Raw genomic sequence first — 23,161 nt, 5'->3', positions numbered from 1 at the left:
ATACAGTGACTTTTTTTTCCCCTTTGAATCTTCCCTCTCACTGGCAAATACTTTTTTAGTGATAGTGAGTTCTCTTCAAATTCTGTTGCCTCTGGATCTTGTGTATGGGATCCCTTTTTTTTTTTCCCTGCCTTAGCTGGGAGTGAATGGTAAACAGGAGGAAAAGTTGAAAGAATCTGTCCTAGAGTTCCATCTAACAACTGTTCTTTTTGCGTAATCCTCTTAGCTTAGTTACATGCTGAGAAGTTTTTGGCAGGAATCGAAAATTTCGTATTTTGTTGGAAGGATTGATTTCTTACGATGGAAGTATAAAAATAAATGAATATATTTCTGACAAGCACACTTACTTCACTTATTCATGCCTTTTTTTTGTTTTTGTTTTTGTTTTTGTTTTTTTCAGCTCTCCTACAAGCTTGTGTTCCCCATAACCGGCATGTATGGATCAATATTTACAGCCTGGAGGATCCTCGAAGTAATGAGAGAAAAGTCTGCTGCAAGTGACTGGTTGTTTTCCATAGAGTCCTTGCTCCCTATAACCACAGTAATCCCTGCGCATGTTTTTCTTTTGTTGGCTCACCTCCTTGTTGAAGATCAAGGACAAAATCTTCGCCAAATACTGAAGGTCACTGCAGAATTGGCCCAAGCAGATTCCTCTCAGGTAAAGTAAGAAAATAATGGGACAGTAATAGGAGTAAAGCTTAACTGTTGGAATTGTCAATTTTTCTTAGTTCGTGGATGATTCTTATCAAAGTTTTAAATTATGGGTTGATTCCTTTGTTTAGGATGGTGGGCTATCTTTATCTTCTCAATTTGTTCATTTTTGTCCTTACACTGAGTTGATGTATGCTTAACGATGCACGCGTTTCCTTCATGAAAACACACTTGACACTGAAATCTACACGTGATGCTATTGTGGTATTATTGTTTTTTGGTAGATTGGCTAATCTGCAACACTTTTGTTAACTCTTGCGGCCTGTTCCCAGATGAATATCCCTTAGTTCTAATATTGATCTTTTAAAGTGGATGCAGATTAATCAATTTAGGATAAAGGTACCTATGCAGTAGGCATCGATCTCTTTTTGACTTCTGGCAATTTGATTCTGTCTTGATTCAGTCCCTTAATAAGCTAAAAAATAGTTCTTGCTATCTATGATAATGATCAACATGGTGGGATTCTTCCTATCTGCACAGATCTTGGAGCGTAACCAGCAGCATTGTCTAGTCTTAGACATTAATACGACTCCCCCCGCCCCCCGTCCACCTTTTGTAACTAACCTTATCCTTGGTAAAGTAATCTAACTTCTTCCCATTGGATAGACTCTCAAGAACTAATTTCCTTTGAAGGGAAAGGCTTCCTAACCATATAGGCATGGTATTTTTATTATTCTGTTTATTAGTATCTGTGCTGATGCTTCTTTTTAAACATGGTGAAGAAAAAGTTCATCTCTTTATGGAAAATGTGTGTTTCCTACAGGACAAAATTCAGTTGATAGAGACAGGATAAAAGTGATTAAGATACGAAGTGAATGTATTTGGATTCTTTTTATTCCCAGCTTGTTATGCTCATTCTTTTTAGTCAGGTGAGGAACCATTGATCTATCTATAAAAAGTTTTCCTTCGGACTAGACCTCTTGTGGTCTGATGTTTCCAAGTGGATTTGTGATGGTCTCAAAGTACCTTTGTGTCCTGGTGTGTGCATAATGTGAGTCATTTCAATTTGCTTCCTACTTTATTTCTCCCTTTACATGCTGTAGCGATTGTGCTTCTAATAGATGTGTTGTTTCAGTGCTGACACCTTATAAGATAATATCTTTATAATAGTTAATGCACAGATAATGCCTGGAGACTATCTAAAGAAGTCCTGTGGTAGGTTACCTGACCTGTGTATGCCACTGATGTAAAACATATATTACATCAAATTCTGTGTTGATTATCAGGAAATGCTTGGGTCTTTGAAATTCTAGGGTGACATTTTTGGTTATAAGTAATGGCGACACGTCTGTCTTAAAATAGTTTTTATTAGCTCCAGAATTTAGAAAAAGCATGACCTAGACAGTATACCCATGGTAGAGTTTCTTTGTTTCCTCTGTGAATTGGCTGGAAGCCCGAAGCCTTATAACCTTATATTCATAGCCCAAAAGGAAGAGAGAGACGTAGAGGTGTTTGGATTGACCTCATTGGGTCGTGTGCCCATACTGAATCCACCATTGTGGCAGGATAATGGGGCACTTTAATTGGCCATCCTAAGTAGAATGCAAGTGGGTGAAGGGTCAATCCTGAATGCCATCGTGATCATGTGGATTGAGGGTGGGATGATCCCCCAAAAGAAAAACAGTTTCCTGGCAATGAAAGTGGGGATATGCTAAATAGGCCAAAAATGTAGCGGTGAACGTCTCAGCCGGTGTTGTGGGAGCTCTGAACTGGTGTGAGGGCGTTTCAGGTATGTCAAAGTCCTCACCCCTCTGAGCTCTCGGGCGGCCGTGTAGTAGTCTAAGCTCAGGGTGCTGGCTTGGCTGGTAGCCTCTGACCCCCTGGGGTTTCAGGAATTTACCCCACACTCCTTATAAGCCTGATTTTCCACGTGTGCCACGAAATAGAAAAGGTGGGGAAGTACTAACGTGACCATCAGGTTTGTTTATCTTTTTCAATAAACGTTTAAGAAGCAGTGGTCGAAATCGAAGTTGGTATGTTCCACTTCTGTTGACGATCTCTTGGGTAGTTTGGAAAGAAGTGAGAAACAACGAGTGTAATTGTGCCGTTACGATGAATAGTAGGGTGCAGTGCTTAAATAGTTCCTCAGCTTCATGCATAAGCAAAGGCAGTGTCATTAAGAAGAACTTAGAAGTGGAGTTTTTGTGAAAAGGATCATCCTTGAACTAGGAGATAGTGTTGTGTTTCCTCACTTCTTCTTTTGAAGTGACCATTTCATATCCTTTCATGGGACTCGGGTTACGGGTAAAGTAGCCAAAAAGAGAGGACCGAATATTTGGAAAGAGCAAGTTTTCTAATTGTGAGCAGATATTTGGAATAGACTCAGTCGAAACGAGTTATGATTGTAATCTGTTATTGGTGGGTTGTTTCTCTTTCGTTCACTGAGTTGACAAGTCTGCCTGAAGCTTATGAATTTTTATGTGGTGTTTATCTGTTCTCACCATAGAGGAAGAAGCTATATTATGTTTAAGCAGTCATTGGCTCAAATTCATGGGGCAGTTTATACTACAGAAAAGTCTGAGACTACTACTAAGGGGAAGCTAAGTAAATAGGTAGGTAAGAGCAGGAATTTCGAGGCTGTCTTTCACCTCTGTTTTGGTGGTCACTTAACCACTGTGGTAGAATTCGTTGAGGTGCAGTATGCTTGCTGAAGATCGACTTTGTGTGACATCTTAATTGGCTGAAAGAATCCTACTGTAAGCTCTCGTGAGAGAAAGCATTTGAAAAGCTTGAACGTGACGAAGTATGTTTTGGTATGCTTGTTATTATCATTATAAAGTATCAACTGAAGTTATTTTTAGTGCCCGTGAATGGTAGTACAAGTCAGTATCTACTAGTAATGTGATGTGAGTGTTCATAATGCTAAGAAAACGGGCTTTTGCTTTTGCATGCATCAGACATTTATTTAAAAAAATTTTTTTTTTTAACGTTTATTTATTTTTGAGACAGAGAGAGACAGAGCATGAATGGGGGAGGGTCAGAGAGAGAGGGAGACACAGAATCTGAAACAGGCTCCAGGCTCTGAGCTGTCAGCACAGAGCCCGACATGGGGCTCAAACCCACGGACCGTGAGATCATGACCTGAGCTGAAGTCGGCCGCTTAACCGACTGAGCCACCCAGGCGCCCCCATCAGACATTTATTAAGCAGACACTGCATGCCTTATGCCTCATGTAAGTACCTATCTTGGTTTGTGAGTAATATTCATTTAGTTAACACATGACGATGATGATGATTTTAATTTAAATTCAAGTTAGTCGACATACAGTGTGGTCTTGGCTTCAGGAGTAGAACCCAGTGATTCATCTCTTACATATGACACCCAGCGCTAATCCCAAAAAGTGCCCTCCTTAACGCCCATCACCCATTTACCCCATCCCCACACAGAAAATGGGCTTTTTGAAAAAAGTGATGATGTTACTTCTTACTAATCATGCGTTTTGATGCCTCTTCCTCCTCAGTGAGTTTTCATCCTTGTCTCTCACCCGGTTCCCCTGGGTCATGCATTTTCCATTGGGATTTATAGCTTTAGGGCCATGGAAGACTAGTGGAGTTAAGTGGTGTGAAGGGAAGTTGACTCTGTCAGTACTATTTTAGAGTTAACTAGACGCAGATGACGATGTTAAAATAGTTACCCAAAGACACAACAATAAATCGACACTTGAAAAAAATAGGCAACTCTTCCCCCTCCCCCACCCCCACATCTAGAAGTGCTGTCAGTAGTTACTAATCCTAACAGTTTTCTTACCCAGAGAAATATCTCTTACTCATGAGATTTAATGTGCAGAAGACACAAGCTCAGGTCAGGCAGCACTGGGTAAAAGTTAAGTGTCTTTTACCTTCTCGGAGGGAATGTTCTGGGGAGATATCCAAGAATGAGCATCCTGTGTAAATTTCCGTGGAAGTCTTGAAGGTTTTAAACGCGTCAATTTAGTTTAGAGAGAGGTTTTTGTATCATGGCCTATGCTTATAATAAATGAGAGTGCCGTCTATTTCTTAAATTAGTGTTTTTTTCTGGAAATAGAAGTTGATAGATTTGTGTGCTTTTTGGTTATGTTTATATAATAGCTCCTGCTTGTCTGATACTGAGTAATGTTATTTTCATACGTTTTGATATAAGTCACGCAGGCTGCCTTGAGGGATGCCTGAATGAGAATTAAAGCACATGGCTTCATGGCTCATGTACAGTAACGTCCAGTTGGCCTTATTCTTTCCTCTTCACCGAGCTATTTACTACCCCTATGGTTTGTTCAGGACCTGGTTTCATCTGGTGTGAAATCATTGGTAGTGAATGTTAAAAACGGACTTTACCGAGTTAATTAAGGGATGATGTAGACTGTAGGCCTAAATGAGGACATTTTCTGAGCTTTACAGCTTTTATTTTTATTTATTTTTATTTATTTTTTAGAGAGACAATGAGAGTATGAGCAGGGGGAGAGGGACACAGGGAGAAAGAGAATCTTTTTTTTTTTTCCTTTGTACAATAAATTTTATTTCTTTTTACTTATTTATTTTTTAATTTTATTTTTTTAAATTTACATCCAAATTAGTTAGCATCTAGTGCAACAATGATTTCAGGAGTAGATTCCTTAATGCCCCTTATCCACTGAGTTCCCCCCCCCCCCCCCCCGCCACAACCCCTCCAGTAACCCTCTGTTTGTCCTCCATATTTGAGTTTCTTCTGCTCTGTCCCCCTCCTTGTTTTTATATTATTTTTGTTTCCCTTTCCTTATGTTCATCTGTTTTGTCTCTTAAAGTCCTCATATGAGTGAAGTCATGTGATATTTGTCTGGGAGAAAGAGAATCTTAAGCAGGCTCCATGCTAAGTCGTGGGGCTTGATCCCATGAGTATTGACCTGAGCCAAAGTCAATAGTCAGATACTCAATTGACTGAGCCGCCCAGCTGCCCTGATCATTACAGCTTTTAAAAAGGGCAATATCAAATCTTATTTTGAACCCTTAGCCGATGATTGGCCAGCCTGTGTATACCATGACTATGGACAGTTTGGAAATGTCTCAGACTGATAGAACTTCCTTAAGAAGAGGTTAATAAATCAACAAGGCAGCTTCAGGTAAATGCCGTATGTTTACCTGGGACTCCCCCAACCAACCCCCTAAGATGTTTTTCTGACCCCCTTGTCCCCTGAGAAGAAAAGGCTGCTATTCAATTCTTAAAATCTTTCCTATTAGCTTAGCTATATTATTAGCTACTTATTATAATATTTGCTATATTTTCTTGTACTATACATATTTAACATACTAGATTATGTAATTATACTAATATATATTAAATATAGAAGATGTAATTATTATATTAGATATTAATTATAGCTTCTCTATAGTTGATGGAATGGAGATTCTCCATCTGATGTTGATAGAGGTGTTAGAGGAAGCTATTTTCCCACAAAGCAGTATGATTCTACAAAAGTCTTAATGGAATTATTAGGTCCTTCACAGTAGATCTTCTAAATATATGGAGGGAGGACACCTGACAAAAGATGATAGCCTCTTTTGGAAATCAAGGCTACTGTTAGTGGTTGAATTTAATTTAATTTAATTTAATTTAATTTAATTTAACTTAATTTAATTTAATATAATTTAATTTTAGAGAGGACACAAGTGAGTGAGGGCAGAGAGGGAGAGAGAAAGAGAGAAGCAGGGCTCACCCAAAGTGGGACTAGAGCTCACCTGATGTGGGACTCGAACTCACCAACTGTGAGATCATGAGCTGAGCTGAAGTTGACTGAGCCACCCAGGTGCTACTTAGTAGTTTCAAAACTTGAGAAAATGTGTTTTCTCCCTATGTTTCCTTTTTTTTTTTTTTTTTAAATGCTTGTTTATTTTTGAGAGAGAGAGCGTGAGCGAGGGAGGGACAGAGAGGGAGACACAGAATCTGAAGCAGGCTCTGAGCTCTCAGCACAGACCCTGACGTGAGGCTCCAACTCACGAACTGTGAGATCATGACCTGAGCCAAAGTCAGCCGCTTAGCCAGGCGCCCCTCTTCCTGTGTTTCTGTGTATATGAAGAGTTTATGGCAAGATGACATAGGAATCTGAATTGAACATGAGCCACAAAGATGAATAGTTTTTAGATGGTGTAGAATGAACCATGGCCAAGATGGTTTAGAATGCAGTCTTCTAGCTTAGTGTCTCAACTTCAATGGAGAATAACTCTAAATACTACGTGTAAAGTATATCAACTTCTTTCTGACTGATAGCATATGCCAAAAAAGGAAATGTTTATGAACCTTGGCTTGAGAAAACTCCACATCCCTTCCTTAAAACCTACCTTCATCGAGGAGCTCAACAGATTACGTTTTGTGAAGCTCCCTGCCTCTCCCGAGCCCTTGTGCTTGCTTTGCTTTTCTCTTGTTTTGAAGTGGAGATAGCTAGAGCTGGGCATTTATTTATTTATTTATTTATTTAATTTTATTTTATTTTCACATTTTGGTTGTTAAACCTAGTTAAAGGTCTTGCTTAATGGGAACAGTTGGCACTCTTCGATAATTTAATCTTATCCTTTGTAATGTGTTCAGGGCTTAATTTTTTCCATGTGTATAAGTGTACACACTTTTGAGCCATTTGAAATCACTTACGTGGCCAGGTTCATGGCCCATGACTTGCTGGTCTTTTAAAAGTGCCACATTATCAAACAGTAAAAAACCTGACTTTCAGGGCAGAATCCTGTGATAGTTCTACTCTGGGTCATAAGCCATATTTTAACATGGAAAATGAATAGGAAATGTGTGAAATTTAATGGTCTGTAAGTTACTGCTGTGAGAAAAGGAGAAAATATATTCCATAAAAGAACTTGCACAAAGAATCTTTGGACACTTTGCACTCTGTTCTATTGTCGCTGAGTTCTATGAATTGCTACCCCCTGAAGTCAGTCTGCTTTCTGTGTTCTTCACATCAGCAAAAAGAAGCTGGAATGTACAATACTTTTAATAAAGAGCTTTACAGATAAGAAGTGCGGTACTACTATTCCCTTGTAGCCATAGCATCGATTACGCCCAGAGCAAAATTGGGCTGAGCCTGTCAACATGAAACAATTAGACAAAGAGAAACACAGACCAAAATCCAAGGTCAGGTATCTATTCCATGCTGTGCTAATATGCTTATTTTTTCTTTATAAACCCCACTTCGATATCTGTGGAATAAACATGTTTTTAACTGGCATTTGAACCCTTTGAAATCTTTCTGGTTTTTGTTTTTTTTCCCCACCAAGCCTAGAATTTTTACTCAGCAAGGAGTTCTATATCAATTTCTTGCTTTCCCTAAGTGTTCATATTGGGCAGAATTTCTTTTGAGGAGTCTGTAGATTATAAACCGCTTAAGATTCTCACTGAAGGGATTGTTTGGGATTTTCTGTTCAGTTTCAAGGCGATAGTCACCAGTTCTAATATAGTGAAGCAAAAACACTTGTCATATGTGAGCTCTGAGGCTCAGCGAGGAGGGAGGTTGGAGTGTGATGAGGTTGGGGCCCTGTACTGCATTTGGCGTAGTTGGAATCTTTCTGCCCCCAGTTAAATACTGGATGGGAGTAGTTCTTTCTCCCTGCGAAACTCCCCCTAAAGGAACTACCTGCTTGAGATAGCCTAGGTGTCGGTGAAGGACTCAGAGGAGGATCGGATTTTGTGGCACCTTTGAATTTCAAAACAGGCATGAGGAATTCTCCTCAAGGGGAAAACTCACCGAAGCCCACTATTGCCAGAATAAAAAAATTCTCATTTTAATGAATGGATTGGGAAGGGAGAAGGTGGGATTGGCCTCCCACCTACTTGTTTCGTGGCCACTCTTTAAAATTTTTTTTTTTTAACATTTATTTATTTTTGAGACAGAGAGAGACAGAGCATGAACAGGGGAGGGGCAGAGAGAGAGGGAGACACAGAATCTGAAACAGGCTCCAGTCTCTGAGCTGTCAGCACAGAGACCGACGCGGGGCTCGAACTCACGGACTGCGAGATCATGACCTGAGCTGAAGTCGGACGCTTAACCGACCAAACCACCCAGGCGCCCCTCCTGGCCACTCTTAAAGTGAAGTTTCCAGTTGACATCCTCTACCATTCATTCTCCACCCCCTGCCCCTGCTTTATTAATTTACTTACTTGCTTACTGATTTTGAGAGAGAAAGAGAGAGAGAGAGAGAGAGAGAGAGAGAGAGAGAGAGCAAGCACACAAGCAGGGGAGGGGCAGAGAGATGGAGAGAGTGAGAGAATCCCAAGCAGACTCCGCGCTGTCAGCACAGAGCCCGATGCAGGGGCTTGAACTCACGCACTGTAAGATCACAAGCTGAAATCACGAGTTGGCTGCTTAACTGACCGAGCCACCCAGACACCCCCTACCATTCATTCTTTAGCTCTTCTGGAGTCAACCCTTCAAATAAGAGGAGAGTCTTATTTAAGGAAACATTGCTTTACATCTATGGCAGCAACCCATGCAAGTTCCCTACAAGCAACTTAGCATTGATTCATATATATATATATATATATATATATATATATATATATATATATATATATATATTTATATATATATATTTATATATATATATATGAATATAAATATATATATGAATATAAATATATATATATGAATATAAATATATATATATGAATATAAATATATATATGAATATAAATATATATATATATATATAAATGGAAAATAAAGGCTCATCAGACTTTGAGAAAATTTAATAGCATAACTGACCAAAGAATCTGTTTCCAGAAGAAAGAGAACTCAGGGAGCAGAAGATCATGCAAAAACAATTGAAGTCTTATGAGGTATTGTAAAGCTATTCTATACAAAAATACTGCTGTGACAAAGAAGAAATTCAATGACAAGAGATTTTTAGAAATTAAAAATGTGATTGCCACAGTACATAAGTGGAGACAGGATTAGTGATTTACAGACTATTCAAGTAAACATTTCAGAATATAGAGCCCAAAATAGAAAAGAAAAAAAGTTAAGACATTGAGGGTCAGTTTTGGGAGCTCTAACATCTTTCTATTGAAATTCTTGTTGGAGGGAACAGAAAATGAAGGGGAGAAACTTAAAACGTGACAAAACACTATTTCCTGAGCTTAAAAAAAAAAAAAAAAAAGACACAAGGATATAGATTGTTAGGACCTTCTGAAAGCCCAACAGCATATGTAAGAATAGATCAATACCTAAATTTGTCCCCAGAATTTAAAGGATAAAGAGAAAGTCATAAGAGATTTTTAGAGCAGAATGGTGGGCAAAGAAAAACCTAGTAAGTCTGATCTTTGACTTCTTACCAGCAGCACACTGGGTGTTGGAATACCCAACAAACTGGGAATATCACCTTCCAGTTTCTTGGGGAAAGTCACTCTGCACCTGGATTATTTGTCCTCCTTCATCTACATTTTTTTTTCTTTTTTCAAGTTTATTTATTTTGAGAGAGACAGAGACAGTGTTGAGTAGGGGAGGGGCAGAGAGAGAGAGAGAGAATCCCAAGCAGGCTCCGCACCATGAGTGCACAGCCCGATGCAGGGCTCAAACTCATGAAACTGCAAGATCATGACCTGAGCTGAAACCAAGAGTCCGGTGCTTAACCGACTGAGTCACCCAGGCGCCCCCCCCCCCCCCCCCTGCCCTTATTCTACCTTTTATTACTGATGGTAATAAAGACTTTTTTCAGATGTGTAAGAATTCAAGAACATTTCTTGCTTACTGATTTTATTAGGGGGTGGGGAGAAAACCCCTCAAGGACATGCTCCAGCAAAACTGAATATGAATCCGGGAAAGCACAGAGAAGAAATGTTGAATGGTGATCAAAATATCCAGTAAGCCTTATGGCTAATTTAGAATAATTATGTAGAGTATGAAAAAATAACTACCTGGAACTAAAGTCTGAGCTTTAAAACGTGGTAAGGGCTGAAAGTGGGAATGTGATAGTGTGAAAAGTTGAGAATGTGCTAAGGGTGGTTTTTGGGGGGAACCGAATAGTTCTTGATGTTAGTAGAAAAATAACTTGAAATATGTACTTAAGCTCTTATTGGTAACAATTAGTGATTTATAATTTCTAAGTCACACAACAGAATTCCAAATACACCAGTTATCATTGAGTCAATTAAATTACCTTATCAAAAGAAAGATTCATAGACTCTAAGAGATAAACCTTGAAACAGTGACACAAGTTGAAAATAGATGGTTAAAGGGCACCTGGGTAGCTCAACTGGTTAAGTGTCCAACTCTTGATCTCACAGTCATGAGTTCAAGTCCCATGTTGGATTTCACACTGGGTGTGGAGCTTACTTAAAATTTTTTTTTTAAAAAGGAAAAGGTGAAAATTAAAAGCCGGGTAGATCATTAAGAAGCTAGAAAATTATCATCCAAGTAGATAATACAGAATCCAAGGTAAAGATTCTCACACAGGACAGAGGGTATTTTATACTGACCTAGGTAGAATTCCAAGTCAGTTTTTATTTAGAAGCTGTTTCATCTAAGTTAAGAATCAGAAGTATGTCTGATGTTAGTTTTACTATTTTTCTGGAGATTCTGCTCATTGTTCATTCAAGAAAAAGAAAGAAAACTTACGTATGTACTATAAAGGAAGAAGCCAATGCTCCTTAGAAAATGCAAGAGATTATACTTAAAGCTGCTGCTTTTAGAGGATAGAGTGGGAGAGAGCCAAAGCATAAGAGACTCTTAAAAACTGAGAACAAACTGAGGGTTGATGGGGGGTGGGAGGGAAGGGAGGGTGGGTGATGGGTATTGAGGAGGGCACCTTTTGGGATGAGCACTGGGCGTTGTTTGGAAACCAATTTGACGATAAACTTCATATATTGAAAAAAAATAAATGAAAGCTTTGAAGGACAAAAAAAAAAAAGCTGCTGCTTTTAGAGTGGATACGAGAGTTTAAGACAGTGGATAGATACAACATCAATGAACAAAACCAGTTGATTTTCTTTTTAAAAACCCAATAAATTAAAAAAAAATGGCAGTACATGGGAAAGATATAATTTATAAGCAGCATAGAAACTATAACTCGCAATACTAGAAATATACAGACACTGTGTTTTGGCAAAGTTTTATAATTATAGCAGACAGTGGCTTCTGGTATGATGCTTTAGATGTGGAATTCACATTATAAATATTTATCCTTGATTGAAATTTAATGACCTTATGATTGCAAGACCTTTAGTTTTGTTTTTTCCGTTAATTACCTTTAATTGGTGTATGGGTTCTGATTCATTACCATAGATTCACTGCAAAAAGGTATTCAATTAATCAATTTCCTGTCTAGTGCCCAAGGTCCAAAAGTGAAGTGCTTGTCCCATTTGCCAGCTTGATTGAAGTCTGAGTTCTGCTGAATAAATCAGTCCTAGACCTTTTGATAACCTGGCTGATACTATGGAATGAATTCTTCTATTCTTAGTATTGCAGTGCTAAATAAATAGTTTTAAATATAGTCTACTCATTAGAAGGTAAACTATCTTCTCAAAGTAATAGCTAATGAAAATAGCTAACATTTACATATACTTATTATATGGCAGTCATTATTTTAATCACTTTATTTGCCTATATTAAATAACTTACCAACAGCTCTGTGAATTTGCCGCCACCACTGTTTAGGAACTGAGGCACAGAGTTTGATTAATTTCCCCCAAATCACACAGCTAGTAATTGGCAAAGTCAGGATTTGAACCCAGTACATATAGTTCCAGAGTCTGTGCTGTTACCTGGTGTTTTATACTGTCTCTATACAACTTTTACTCAAACTACTAAAATTTTTTTTGAAAGAGTTAAACAAGGTTGGGGCGCCTGAGTGGCTCAGTTGGTTAAGTGTCGGACTCTTGGTTTCAGCTCAGGTCATGATCTCATGGTTTGTGAGTTCGAGCCCTGCATCGGGCTCTCTGCTGACAGCATGGAGCCTGCTTGACATTGTCTCTCTCCCTCTCTCTCTGCCCCTCCCCCACTCATTCTCTTGATCTCTCTCTCTCTCTCTCTCAAAAATAAATAAATAATGTTAAGAAAAAAGTAAACAAGGTTTATTAACTTTGCATTTTTTGTTTAATGTTTTTAATGTTTGTTTATATCTGAAGGAGAGAGATACAGAGCATGAGTGGGGAGGGGCAGAGAGAGAGGGAGACACAGAATCCAAAGCAGGCTCTGTCAGCACAGAGCCTAACGTAGGGCTCGAACTCACAAACCATGAGATCATGACCTGAGCTGAAGTTGGACGCCCAACCAACTGAGCCACCCAAGTGCCCCTAACTTTACATTTTTAAGATTGGCCTACTCAGCTGTAGAGAGGATTAAATGCTAAGATAAGAACCTCAACCTTTGTTTGAAATCTTGCCAGATCTTCAGTCTAGTGTGATTATTTTTGTCTCTATTCTAGCTTCCATTGGCCCTTCCATGAATAGGTAAGTCGCATTTAGCCAGATATTTATACCTAAATGGAACACCTATGCACAGTCCTAACTCCTGAAAGCTCCTATCGGAGGAGAGAGTGGGAATATTCAAGTGAATCAGCAAATCAGCAAGGATGGTTGCAATTGGGTTTAGTGCTTTTATGTACTTTTGATCATAACTGGGAGATTCTGAAATCTAATCAAAGTCAGGAATATTAGTGAACAAAATTAGGTTGTTCTTTTATTTTGAAAAATGTTTATGAATTTGAAGAAAATTATACATTGGTTAGGTTTGAAACATTTAAATTATTTGATAAGATATATATATGTGTATGTATATATATACACATATACATACATATATATACATATATATGTGTGTATACACACACACACACACATATATATATTTTGTTTGTTTGTTTGTTTGTTTTTTGTTATGTAGGCTCCATACCCAGTGTGGAGCCCAATGTGGGGCTCGTACTCATGACCCTGAGATCAAGACCTGAGCTGAGATCAGAGTTGAACATTTAACCAACTGAGCCACCAGGTGCCCCAGTAAGATACATCGTTAATTCAGGATCTTGAGAGATGACAGAATCAGTTATTCAGTAAATACTCTTGGAAGACTTCTTTGACACACATTTTATTTTATTATTATTTTTTTAAATATAATTTATTGTCAAATTGGTTTCCAAACAACGCCCAGTGCTCGTCTCAACAGGTGCCCTCCTCAATGCCCATCACCCACTTTTCCCTCTCCCCCACCCCCATCAACCCTCAGTTTGTTCTCCATATTTAAGAGTCTCTTATGGTTTGCCTCCTTCCCTCTCCATAACTTTTTTTTTATCCCCCCTTCCCCTCCCCCATGGTCTTTGTTAAGTTTCTGAGGATCCACATATGAGTGAAAACATATGGTATCTGTCTTTCTCTGTATGACTTATTTCACTTAGCATAACACTCTCCAGTTCCATCCACGTTGCTACAAATGGCCTGATTTCATTCTTTCTCATTGCCAAGTAGTATTCCATTGTGTATATAAACCACATCTTCTTTATCTATTCGTCAGTTGATGCACACCCAGGCTCTTTCCATAATTTGGTTATTGCTGAAAGTGCTGCTATAAACATTGGGGTACAAGCACCCCTATGCATCAGCACTCGTGTATCCCTTGGGTAAATCCCTAGCAGGGCTATTGCTGGGTCGTAGGGTATATATCTATTTTTAATATTTTGAGGAACCTCCCCACTGTTTTCCAGAGCAGCTGCACCAGTTTGCATTCCCACCAACAGTGCAAGAGGGTTCCCGTTTCTCCACATCCTCTCCAGCGTCTATAGTCTTCTGATTTGTTCATTTTAGCCACTCTGACCAGCGTGAGGTGATATCTGAGTGTGGTTTTGATTTGTATTTCCCTGATGAGGAGTGATGTTGAGCATCTTTTCATGTGTCTGTTAGCTGTCTGGATGTCTTCTTTAGAAAAGTGTCTTCTACCCATTTCTTCACTGGATTATTTGTTTTTCGGGTGGGGAGTTTGGTGAGTTCTTTATAGATTTTTGGATCCTAGCCCTTTATCCAATATGTCATTTGCAAATTTCTTTTCCCATTCCATCGGTTGCCTTTTAGTTTTGTTGCTTGTTTCCTTTGCAGTGCAGAAGCTATTTATGTTGATGAGGTCCCAATAGTTCATTTTTTGCTTTTAATTCCCTTGCCTTTGGAGATGCGTCGAGTAAGAAATTGCTGCGGCTGAGGTCAGAGGTTTTTTTCCTGCTTTCTCCTCTAGGGTTTTGATGGTTTCCTGTCTCACATTCAGGTGGGACACACATTGTAGTTGGAACTTGGGCTACAAAGACCATTATTGAGAGAGAGAGACACTGCGTACGGAAGGTAGCAACATATAATCAATACCCTCTGTGGGTATAATGGTATAATGTGGGGAAGCACAGGGTGTTGTAGGAGCCCTGAAAGGGGCAGCTAAGTCATAATAGGAAGATTGCCTGAAGTAGGTGATTCACAAGCTAAGTCTTGCAGGACAAATACAAGTTAAAAAGAATCTTTGAAATGACCTAGAAGAAGCTTATGTTGCCTGTTTTTATTACATACAAAGCACAACTTTCTTTTATTAATGTTTATTTTTATTTTTGAGAGAGAGAGGGAGAGAGAGACAGACAGACAGACAGATAGAATACTAGTGGGGAGGGGCAGAGAAAGAGGGAGACAGAATCCCAAGCAGGCTCCAGGCTCTGAGCTGTCTGTACAGAGCCCAATGCTGGGCTCAAACCACGAACCGTGAGATCATGACCGGAGCCGAAGTCGGACGCTTAACCAACTGAACCACCCAGGCACCCCCATAAAGCACTACTTTTTATATATGACATTTATGTCATCCTCCTTGAGTATCTTTGTTGCTCAAACAGTGAAATAAATAAATTTCTGGAGGTGTTGGAGTAGTTTTTATTTTGTGAACCATAGATTCCCTAGCAGTAATATATCTTATATTTCAGGGGTGCCTGTGTGGCTCAGTTGGTTAAGCGTCCAACTTCAGCTCAGGTCATGATATCACAGTTCGTGGGTTCGAGTTCTGCATCAGGCTCTGTGCCGACAGCTCATAGCCTGGAGCCTGCTTTGGATTCTGTTTCTCTCTATATCTGCCCCTCCCACTCTTGTGCACCTGCTCTCTCTTTCTCTCTCAAAAATAAAATAAAAGCATCAAAAAATATGTATCTTGTATCTCAGAAGTGATTTTTTTGTTTTTGGGGAGTGAAAGAAAGTCACTGACACTCAGTTACAATTGTAGCTACTGTCTGATAGCTGTATTTGAATGGATGGGCCAGGATTTGGTGGATTTGGTGGGAAAGGTTTATTCTAGAATTCTTTTTTTTTTTTTAATGTTTTATTTATTTTTGAGACAGGGAGAGACAGAGCATGAACAGGGGAGGGTCAGAGAGAGGGAGACACAGAATCTGAAACAGGCTCCAGACTCTGAGCTGTCAGCACAGAGCCTGACGCGGGGCTCGAACTCACGGACTGCGGGATCATGACCTGAGCCGAAGTCGGCCGCTTAACTGACTGAGCCACCCAGGCGCCCCTATTCTAGAATTCTTAAAGTAGGGCAGGTGTGTTAACTTCCCTTACCAGGCTTGAGACTTATTCTGTCCCTTTGTCTTTACAGCACATTGTAGTTCTTCTTCTTTTTTTTTTTTTCATTTTTAATGCTTATTTTTGAGAGAGAGAGGGAGAGAGAGGGAGGGAGGGAGTGGAGGAGTGGCAGAGAGAAAGGGAGACACAGAATCCGAAGCAGGCTTCAGGCTCTGAGCTGTCAGCACAGAGCCCAATGCGGGGCTCAAACCCACGAACTGAACCGCGAGATCATGACCTGAGCCAAAGTCGGATGGTTAACTGAGCCACCCTGGCACACTAGACTTCTACCCCACCAGTGACAGTTTTGAGCTTTTCATGATAGATAGCATAATAGACTCATTGGCAAGTTGTCAGGACAGTTATGGAATGCAATTGGGTATTCCTAAGTCTGTTTATTTCAAATGAGTAGACATGGTTACAAACTCAGGGGAGCCAGACAGGTAGTTAAGGAGTGACTTAGGATGATTTCTGTAGGTCAGGCTTTGGCGTGTTGATTGCACTTTCAGAGACCTTGTGTCCTGTTATCCTTGTTCAGTAGCATTTTTGTGGTAGTGGGATTACATCTGCATTTGAGACAATCTGCATTTCTAACCCCCAACCTCCCCCCCCCCACACACATCTGGAGAAAATGAGCTTATAAAAATATATGTAACCTGAATTTATCATATCAGAGTTAAACAGGGCTAAAGATGAATGAATATGAGTAAGCACAGATGAGCGTGTTTAAGTGTCCTATAGTTATCTTGAGTGTCAGCGGCTTTCAAAGGAAATTTTGAATAGATTACGATTAGATTTAGAATTCCGAAAGGAATTCCTTAAGGGAAATGGTCTTACTTTTTCGTGCCTCCTCATGACCTTGGACAGTTCCTGGGCTCCGATACCTGCTTTGTTGCCTGATTGAATTAACACAAAAATACATCAGGTGTATGTACCCATCCTAGTCGAACCCGAAAAAAACCCGCGTTTCCAATATTTTCATGTGTTACCCAGACTAATAAAAGGAACAGTGTGGGGTCCAGGGATAGAATTTAGGTTAGGTTAGATTACAATGCCATCTTATTAAATGAAATCCTATTAATTTAGGGTTCAGGGTAATTAGATACAGGCTGAGTTGAAACATAATGTGATTTTGAAGCTATTGTTTTTAGACAGTTTGGGCTTGCTCATTTGCATTAGTACAATGGATGTGCCAATTTAAAATGATCACATTATCTATTCATTAAGACATATCAGCAGGGACTGATACTTGGCAACTCTTGGCTAATTAGTTTGTTACAGTATGTACATGAAAGTAATCGAATTTTGTTTCTTTAACATTTTTCTCTAATCCACTCTTTCCTACGTTCATTGTCACCAGTAGTCTGAATTGTTATTAGTGATAATTATGCTGGTGGCATTTTCCTCCACTTAGGTGTATTTAGTTGTCAAATTGTATTCAGTTTTTAATGGTGCATCTTGATCTGTGTTAAGTGGAATTATCATGGAATTCTCATTCAGCTTGAAATACTGTAGATACCTCATTTTTATTAGGTCTCATTTGATTCAGCATTTTCAAGACATTTGTTTCATCATCCTTCCCCCACCCCTTGCCATATATATATATATATAGAGAGAGAGAGAGAGCGCGCATGCACAAACCTCCTATATGGCAGGTTCTGGTAATACTAAGGTGAAAGCATACAGTCTTTGTTTTCAGAAATCATAGAGCTTAGTGTGTTGACAGGGGTATTAAAATTTGCTGTTCAGTGCAGGATGGTAATTGTCATTGTGGAGGTATGTAAGTGTCCCTGGGACATATCTGCAGAGGACCACAGGTTTCCCTGATGCAGGGGAGAGGGAAGGCATTCTAGGCAGAGAGACGCAAATGTGTGGCAGGTCACGGGAGGGGAGAAGATTGCAAACAGTACTGTATTAATCTGGGAGGTACAGGGTGCGGGAAACTTTCCAGAGTGGATACTGGGCACGTTTTTGGAAACCAGATCCTGAGAGCCGTGCGGTCAGGCGGGAGATGAGAGTTTATTTAAAGTATTGGGGTAATCAGATATAGAGGAGATAAAGGTATATGGACAGGATGTTAGAAGCTCTGGTGGGGACCTTGAAATACCAAAATTTTGAGATTTTGAGAGCGGACACCCTGGAGAACTTGGAGCGCAGCAGGAATAAACTTAGGTGTCCAAGGGCTACCACAGGTTTTAACGCCTCACTCGGGCTGAGGGATCTGGAAGTTAGGACGGGACAGGATAGGTGAAGAGAAGAGGGGGGATTCTTGCAGCAAGTTGCTGGAGTGCTGGGTCCTACAACTGCCAGCCCTCTCTGCCTGGAGCCCCGTGACACTCCCATCCAACTACGTGGGCGCCTTGCAGTTGGGGCGGGCAGATGTCTACGGTGACTGGCCCCCGAATCCAAACTCGAACAGAGAGGGATGGGCCAGCCAGCAGTTGTGATCCCGGAAGTGAAAAGGGAGAGTGTGGGAAATGTGGGGACTGGCCTGCGTGCCTAGAATTTGCCGGAGCAAAAGGTGTGTGCGCCTTTCCCGTGGACAGAGTGTGGGCGGCGCGGGCAGGGGAGCAGCGGTGGGCTTGTCTCATCTCGTCCTACAGGTTTATTTAGGAGCTGTGCACACTTTGGAAAGAACCCGGATTCCTACAGCGCGGGGGGACAATCAAACCGGAAGAGAGCCTCTCACCTGAATCAAGTCTAAAGAGAACTTAATCTTGCAGGTTTAGGCTGCTTGCCAAGGAGCCGCTTAAGAGTCCCTTGGGGGCATGTGAGCTGTAAAGACACGCTTAGTCCTGTTGCCAAGTTCTGACCCATCGACTAAAGGGAGTCAGTCAAGGGAACCCCTGAGAAGTCCTCCAACTGTCACTGTGAAAGAGGACTTCAGCTACCTCCATGTTGACCTCAACCTTTCTAATCTATTAAGTTCTTTCCAGCTGACCTCTTCACTCGGGGAAAGGCCACTGCTGGCAAAACATTCCCCGATAGGAACCGAAATTACCCCCTCAAGCAATAAGGACTGCCCTGAGCCATCAAGACCCCATCCCTGATTGACCCCAAGACAGTGATTGACCTAACCTTCACCCCCCACCCGCCCGTACCCGCTGACCACCGCCCCCCATTTTCCTTCTACAAACCTGGAAGTCGTTTTCAGCACTTTGGAGATTGCCTTTGAGACTTAAGTCTTCCCTGTGTTGGCCTCACTGAAATAAATTCCTTTCTCATTCCCCCACCACTGGTCTCTTTGGATTTTGCCAGTGGTGAGTGGCCACACCCGGTCTGCTTGGATCCCGGGAGCCAGGTGCTCCTGAATCCAGTGCCCTGGCTACAACTATAGCCTTTCCCTGCAGAGATTCTGGATTCAACCTTCTTAATCTCCTCAGCAAGGCAGTAAGAAATATGTAGAGAGATGCCTTAGGTTTAGGCTTCTGTGGGCTTTGCATGATGCCAAACCGTTTCTTGAAGTAGGGCTTGTCAGATGGTGGGTTCATTTCACACCTTTTGCTTTGGTTTCCAGTTTTTATTAATTTTTTTGTGCTTTGCTGAGGTTTCCAAAGGGAGGGCCTCGAGTTCACTTTATCTGACGCTTCTCTCGGTAATGTCATATTGTCTTCATAATTAATGATGAATTGCTGCAGTGTTGTGATGCATACAAGTAATTGCAGTAACCAGTTATGCCCATTCTGTCCCTTTTCATGTCTCCCTCCTCTGAGACATGAGTGGAATTTCATTTAACCCACGTAGGAACGAGGAGCCTTACGCACATTTCTGTCGCCTGGTGAAAAAAATGTCGGTACCTGTTTTAAAGTGCTCCGTGAGCATTTGATGAGTTCTTAGTTATTCTTTGAAGCCGGGGAGGATTCAGGCAATGGTCTGCAAAAATTGCTGAAGAAAGTCCAGGAATCTTTTTTAAACCAGTGGAAAAATCAAGAACCATGCATGCATATATTAGGTTGTCTTAAATCAAACCCTCGCTGAAGCTGTGTGACACATGCTGTTCACGAAAGACTTAATACAGTCCTTCTAATCGGATGAATTGTCTTGTTGTGCAAAAACTGTTATTACACTGTGTGTGAAGCCAACCATACTGCAGGGGGAAAAATTAAATCGCCTGACTGAGAGGTCACTTGTGAATAGTAACACAAGATCTATTACCGTTATTAGGGGCTCTGGAGGACATTCACCCTTTTATGGTCTTTCAACTGCTGGAATGAAATATTTTAGTGGTAAATGACACCCTTCTGGGAAATCCTCCTAAGGATCCATTCTTTGCTGTTTGTACATTTAAAAAAGAGGGAGGGGCCTCGGGGAAAAAAAAAATCACATTGTTCCTTTCAGATCACTTAAAACATTTACTTGTTTTGACTTGGTGTGATGATGATAGCCTTTAAATGTTCCTCATTACACCATTCTTAATCTGGGTCTGTTAGTATCACACTTTATCTTTCGTAACATGTCACACACATTCTGTAATCTTTTCCTTAGGGAAATTGATGATAGCACGAAAGCTCAGAGACCAAGGGTGCGTGTGGTTTATGTCAAAATCTGGATTAAGCACTTGAAAATGCATGAAATGAGAAGTCTGCTTATTTTGTTTATTTTCTTTTAAGGATCTCCGAGTGTATATAAGGAAGATTATGTGAGTATATATTTTAGTTCTGCATGGCAACCATGCTGAGTGGTAAATATTTTAAGAAATATTTTCAGAAGGGAATGAATAGCTATTGACCTGAGGTGAGGCTTTATAACACCGTTATTAAATTGGGAGCCAAAAATAAATAAATAAATAAATAAATAAATAAATAAATAAATAGGGAACCAGCATGTCTTTCCAATGGATTACATTCATTATAAACTGTCAATCCACTCTGGAATTACCACTCCGGAACTTTCTAGCTTTTTGCTGTTTTGCTATAAGGTTGAGATCAGCTTTTATGGAAGGGAAAAGAGATAAGAAATCAAGGGCATTGCAAATAATTTGGGTAATTTTTTTCTTCAGTTTTGACGTCCTGTCTCTTTCCTCTTCCCGTGATTTGATTTCAGTGTCTTTGTTTTTCCTTCTTTCTTCTAAAACTTCCTTACTTGGTTGCCGAAAAGGTGTGGAACTGTCACAGTATGTGAATAAGCGTATGGATTCTGTTGGATTTCCCTGCCTTTGTTACAGGTACTCTGCTAGGTTCATTAAAACCTAGCTGTTGAAATGGGGCTTGGTAAGGAGGAGAAAGAGAGGAAAGGGAGTATGTTGTCAGTAGGAGTAATACATTGATATTTGAGCTTCACCTGGAAATAAAAATAATTTTGTAAAACGGGAGATAGAAACCCTTTGTCAGGTTGCTAATGAGAGGCTTGACCTAGCTGCCGCTGCTGCAGCATCTTTGGGGCTGATGGGAGATACAAAATGCACTGTTGCTAGGCAACTCTCTTGGCTGCCTTTGGAGCAGGTTCATATGTGCGAAGAGCTAATGAATCCTCACGTCTGCTCTTTGAAACTGTTCAAAAGCCGACGAAGACATACCCAGACGTTTAGCATTTGCAAGTACCTGAACTATTCTCGCCGTGTCATTTACCCATTAAAAATTAAGTTGACCATTTAGCGTGTACTGAATCTTGCTTCATTTTTTTCAAGGTGGACCAAGATTTGAGCCCTAATAAGTAGGTTTTCCAAAAGGGGCTCAATAAGGATGACTTAGTTCCTACTGACGCTAGTTAAGTGATTCTCTATGAAGACTTATTTTAAATTCGAGTGCTTTTTTGCCCCCTGCCAAAAGTGAGAAGTTGTTGGAACTTGCCTCTTTAAGCCTCTTTGGAAGTTTTAATTACACTTTCTTCCTGCCTCGCTCGGCCCAAGGCTGTTATTTCTAAAGATGATAGGAATCTGGAACCCAAAACTAATTTTGTAGGTGGCCTGCCTAAAACTCCCACCCCTCCTCCCTCCCCCGCCCCAATCCTGGACAGTAGCCATAAAACAAGCACAGAATATAAATTAAAGCCTGATAAGGGACATACCCGGATCAGATAATGCGTCTAAGTACTTGTAAGATCCCACCCACCCTCTAATAATAACTATCTATCAGGGGTGTTGCAAGGATTACAAGATTCTGTGCATGAACAACATTGTAAAGTGTCAGATGAACACTAGTTTTTACAGTGAATTCCAAGGTATTGTCTAAATCCAACAAGAATTTTGTGTGGCTGGATTATTAGCCATTAGTCAAGCTTGTTAATATTTTGGTAGGATATGGGATAATTGTAGTGGGATTTATTTGTAATAGGATTTAGCCTATACCTTGTTTATATTTTGCTAGTATTAACCTGTGATTCCTCCTGATGTCACAGCACCTAGTATAATACCATGTGATGGAAGGCATTCAGTATTTTTTACTTCAAGTTGTGTAAACCTCCCGTATAAACCATCTCAGCAGAATTGTTTCATTTCTTGTAACATTGCAAAGTATACTAGAGATTCTGTTATAATTCTGTGTCTGTGTTTTCTCCTCTTTAAAATAAGAATAGTACAGGGCGCCTGGGTGGCTTAGTCAGTTAAGCATCTGACTCTTGGTTTTAACTCATGTCATGATCTCGTGTTTCATGAGTTCGAGCCCGCATCGGGCTCTGCACAGACCGCGTGGGAGTCTCTCTGTGCCCCTCCCCCGCTCGCTCTGTCTCTCTTGAAATGAATAAATAAACTTAAAAAAAATTTTTTTTTAAATAAGCGTAGAAGAACCTGCCTCATTAAATTCATCATGTAGATTAAATGAGATCATGCAGAATATAGTTCCTGGTTTATAATCAGTGCTCGATAAAAGTTATATATTATTAAAATTGTGGTTGACTTTTATAGCCTCTTTTATTCATTTCACAATTATTTACCTACTGCCTTATGTTCAAGGAGCAGTGCTAGGCTGTTTAACAAATAGACATGTTCTTTGCCCAT

The 23,161-nt window shown here is 40.1% G+C and overlaps 1 protein-coding gene across 8 annotated transcripts in view; it reads left to right on the top strand.

Annotated features, from left to right (window-relative positions):
• FOCAD (focadhesin) overlaps positions 1–23,161 on the top strand; it is a 311,383-nt gene that overhangs the window by 101,712 nt on the left and 186,510 nt on the right. For all 8 annotated transcript variants that reach the window (XM_053205043.1, XM_053205041.1, XM_053205038.1 and 5 more), the window contains one exon: positions 401–658. In XM_053205043.1, coding sequence (XP_053061018.1) covers positions 401–658 — 258 coding nt within the window. The remainder of the gene's footprint in view (positions 1–400; positions 659–23,161) is intronic.

This window comes from Acinonyx jubatus, chromosome D4, assembly GCF_027475565.1.
Source record: "Acinonyx jubatus isolate Ajub_Pintada_27869175 chromosome D4, VMU_Ajub_asm_v1.0, whole genome shotgun sequence".
In the NCBI taxonomy this organism is placed as follows: Eukaryota; Metazoa; Chordata; class Mammalia; order Carnivora; family Felidae; genus Acinonyx; species Acinonyx jubatus.
The sequence above is the reverse complement of the archived record's forward strand: the minus strand, read 5'-3'. Positions and strand labels throughout refer to the sequence as shown.